The following is a 4211-nucleotide window of genomic DNA, read 5'->3' as shown; positions in this document are numbered from 1 at the left end:
GCATCCAAGATGTAGGTGACTTTGTTTCTTCAGTAGAACGCAAACGGAGATTTTTAACTCAAACCGTTGCAGTCTGTCAGTCATATAATGGAGGTGAATGGGAATCACGGCTTTGAGAGTCAAAAAAACATACACAAACAAAACCAAATTAAACCCTGCGGGTAAGTCTCTCAAATGGACCATTGATACTCTATCTACAATCTCAATTAGGAGTGTCAATGGTCCATTTGAGAGATAGGTGGCGGTAATGCACTTATAAGTCTGCAATCTGCCGTAAAGCAAGAAGAAGAAGTCGCCGCGTCACGCCCGGCTGCTCAGGACGGTTCAGACATTGCAGTGAATCAGAGGTAAAAAACACATAAATACTGCTCCGTTTCTTGCACAGACCGATTGTTTCGTGTCTTTACACATCAATGTATCGTCACGAGCCACAGGGTTTAATTTGGTTTTGTTTGTGTATGTTTTTTTGACTCTCAAAGCCGTGATTCCCATTCACTTCCATTATATGACTTCTGCAACGGTTTGAGTTAAAAATCTCCATTTGTGTTCTAGTGAAGAAACAAAGTCACCTACATCTTGGATGGCCTGGGGGTAAGCAGATACACATCACATTTTTTTCATTTTTGGGTGAACTATCCCTTTAAATCAAGATACATTAACTTGAGATCCAAAATGACGATACTGTTTTCAGAGAAAATGAGGTATGAATAGGCAATGAAAAGTTGTTTTCCCTTTGAATAAAGTAGATTTTTCTGATTGATATGTTCTTATTGTAATCGAAAACTGTGCATTTTTATTACGTTAACAGAAAATAAGACTTCTTTTTCAGTTTGTTTCTCAAGTAAATGTGTGTTGACTCTAGAATCTTTAGACATTTCACTGGATAACAAGACAAAAATACTGAGAAAGAACAGCAGTATTTTTTGAGCGTGTGTGCCCTCAGTTGACTGTAACGTGTAAGTGGCTGTGTTTCATTTCCTCTGCTCAGATTCTCATCATCACTCTGCGAGCGGCGTTACCGAACGTCATCCGCTTCACCTGCTGTGCTGCCATGATTTACCTCGGCTACTGTTTCTGTGGATGGATCGTACTGGGACCCTACCACACCAAGGCACGTCACCACTTCACTACACCATTATAGTCATGCTATTCATTATTTATTTAATATGTTTTAGTTATTTACTTGTACATTAAAATGCATTAAAATTTGCACACTGAAAATAATTGTTTAAAATGTATTTCATTTTTCTTATGGACTATAAATGTATTATTTACAGACCTCAATAGGTCTTAAGATAAGCTCTTCAATATTTGAAGCATGTTTCAGCTGTTTATCCGAACAAATGTGCATTATTTTAATGCTATCTTAGTTCAGGATAAATCGTAGTGTGGTTTTACTGTCTGCTGTCGACGCTGAAAATAACATAAAATGAACATCTGGTGTCATTTCTAAGAATTATAAATGAAATCATTACATAATATTAATGTAGATACGGTTTCAATCAGGAGAATGTGTAAATCTGATGCATGGTAAACAGTACAGATGTGTAACTCTCACAATCAATATTAATTATGTATTATTAACTCCATACTATTAGGTAGTGAATAATTATCTTACAGAAAATCCCAAATCATTAAGATCAGTGTTATTATTGTAAAGGAAAACTATTCATAACTGTTGTAAATAGAAACATATGATGAAAAATGTTATGGAAGCTTGTTTCTGCCATGGCATAAATTTTTATAATTTTTTTTTAAGGTAAAAAGAGTTTACATCTCAAAATGAATGACTTTTCTCAGAAGTGAGACTTTGTATCTTGCAGTTTTGACTTATAAATTTGCAATTGTAAGTTTATATCTCACAAATCAAAGAAAGAAAAAAAAAAGATATAAACTTTAAAATTAGAGAAATAAAGTTGCAGTTCATAGAAAAAAATCTGAATTGAAAGATAGACACTTGGAATTGAGTAAAAAAGGTGATTTTTTGATCCTGTGGCAGAATTGGGCTTCTATAAAATGTTGCGTTGGCAAATAATTAAAATAAAATAAGTATAAATAAAGGAAAAAATCTTAAATTAGTAGTATTAATTATATATATATATATATATAAGAATAAAAAGATAAAAATGGCAAAAGAAAAAAGTATTGTTGAATAAAAAAATGCCAAAATGAGTGAAACTGAAAATTAAAATGAATTCTAAATAGTTCTAAACAAATAGTATAATAATATATAGTAATTTATTATATAATAAGAAATTGTCAAATGACACTGATTAATTTTGTTTTCTTCCATTTGTGATGTAAAGAATTAATAAGCCAGAAGGAATGTGGGTTACACTTTATTTTAAGGTTTCCTTGTTACAGTGTAATTATACATTTAAGTACGGAGTAATATTAATTAACTACATGTACTTACTATATGGGTAGGTTTAGGATTATAGGGTTCGGTTTAGGGTTACTTGCATGTAATTATTGTTATTATAATAGTAAGTACATTTAATGTGTAAAACAAGGGCACCTTAAAATAAAGTGTTACCGGAAAGTGTACATAATTTCCTGTGTGGAATGGGAAATGCATGACGGCTGTATGTCTGTGCTGTCCATCAGTTCCGGACGCTGAACGTTGTTTCCGAGAGTCTGTTTTCCCTCATCAACGGCGACGACATGTTCGCCACCTTCAAGAACATGCAGCAGAAGAGTGACGTGGTGTGGCTCTTCAGCCGCCTGTATCTCTACACGTTTGTGTCTCTGTTCATCTACATGGTGCTCAGTCTGTTCATCACGCTCATCACCGACACGTACGACACCATCAAGGTGAGCGAGGAGAGAAACACACACATCGCACTCGCTTGTGTGCTGGAATGATGCTGTGTTTTACTGTAACCTGTTCATGAGATGCGATCAAAGGTTATTGAGCTTGCTGGACTGTGTGTGAAGTGTTGCTGCCAGGGCTTGAAAACTAAAAAAACTAAATCAAATCGGTTCACTCCGAGCAGAATCGATATTTTAACGTTTCTGTTCCTGCGTTCCTCTGTATTATTATCGTTCCGAAACTGGTTTGCCTAGAAAAAATAATGGTTAATAATGTTATTTTTTAAAACTTTTTCTCTGCCTATAATAATAATAATAATAATAATAATAAAGTACAACATTTTCTACTCAAAAACAGAAAAGAAAAAAAATCTAGTATCTTAACCCGCTGCGCTTAATCACAGCCAATACAGCATCATCTTTTCTAGATTTTGGCTAAAATATAGGCTACTAAACAAAAGAAAAAAAAATCTGTTAACGCTTTAAAGACATTAAAGTATTTAAGATATTTAAAAATGTTTGCTGCATTGTTAAAAAAATGCTACTCGTATAAAATTGCATTTTGAGATGGAAAATAAACATAAGTCGTGTAGGCTCACGACTCGCGTCGCATTTTATTATTAGGCTACATTCAGAAATAATGTGCTAAAATGCTGGTAAAGCAAAAATGTTTACAAACACTGTGAGCCAAAATCACCACAATTAAAAGAACCAAAGACTTAAACTACTTCAGTCTGTGTGCATTGAATTTATTTAATACACAAGTTTCACAATTTGAGTTGAATTACTGAAATAAATGAACTTTTCCACAACATTCTAATTTCAGATGCACCTGTACACATGTATATATGTAAATGAAAGTTGACATATATGTCTTTCAATGTCAAAATGTCATGTTTAATGCAATGTGTTGCTGCTGCTTTTTAACGAATAGTGAAATTTACTAGGAATTTGTAAGTGTGAATTGTTTCAAACAGGGTTTCTGCATGTTTGGTGAAGCTGAATGTACACTAGTCAACATTTGAAGTGGATCAAAACCTTTCATCAAGGTTGTCCTAAAACCTAAATGCGTTCTTGTCTTAGGACAACTTTGAACTTTTTTTTGAGGATCCACTTCAAGTGTTGACTACTGTAATATGTTTTTAGAGACATTTCTCAAACTGAAGGGAACACAATACATCATTATATTCTCTAAATGTAAATGTGTAAAATGAGTTGTATTTGAAAGTACAACCTACAAGCGTTTTCCATTAATTTGTTATAAAATTGACAGATTTGTGACATTTTAATACATTTTGCAGTGTGATATTCTTGTAATTTGTCTTGTTCCTCAGTATATTTGTATACATGTCTAAAATGTAATTTAAAAAAACTGTAGTTGAAAGGGCAAATAATTATTT

At 33.1% G+C, this 4211-nt stretch overlaps 1 protein-coding gene across 1 annotated transcript in view; it reads left to right on the top strand.

Annotated features, from left to right (window-relative positions):
• mcoln3b (mucolipin TRP cation channel 3b) overlaps positions 1-4211 on the top strand; it is a 19187-nt gene that overhangs the window by 11773 nt on the left and 3203 nt on the right. Inside the window, exons 9-10 of the mRNA XM_016256910.1 lie at positions 989-1111; positions 2608-2814. Coding sequence (XP_016112396.1) covers positions 989-1111; positions 2608-2814 — 330 coding nt within the window. The remainder of the gene's footprint in view (positions 1-988; positions 1112-2607; positions 2815-4211) is intronic.

The sequence above is a fragment of the Sinocyclocheilus grahami genome, unplaced genomic scaffold, assembly GCF_001515645.1.
Source record: "Sinocyclocheilus grahami isolate Dianchi unplaced genomic scaffold, SAMN03320097.WGS_v1.1 scaffold1488.1, whole genome shotgun sequence".
Taxonomy (NCBI): Eukaryota; Metazoa; Chordata; class Actinopteri; order Cypriniformes; family Cyprinidae; genus Sinocyclocheilus; species Sinocyclocheilus grahami.
This window is presented reverse-complemented; position numbering and strand designations above follow the sequence as displayed.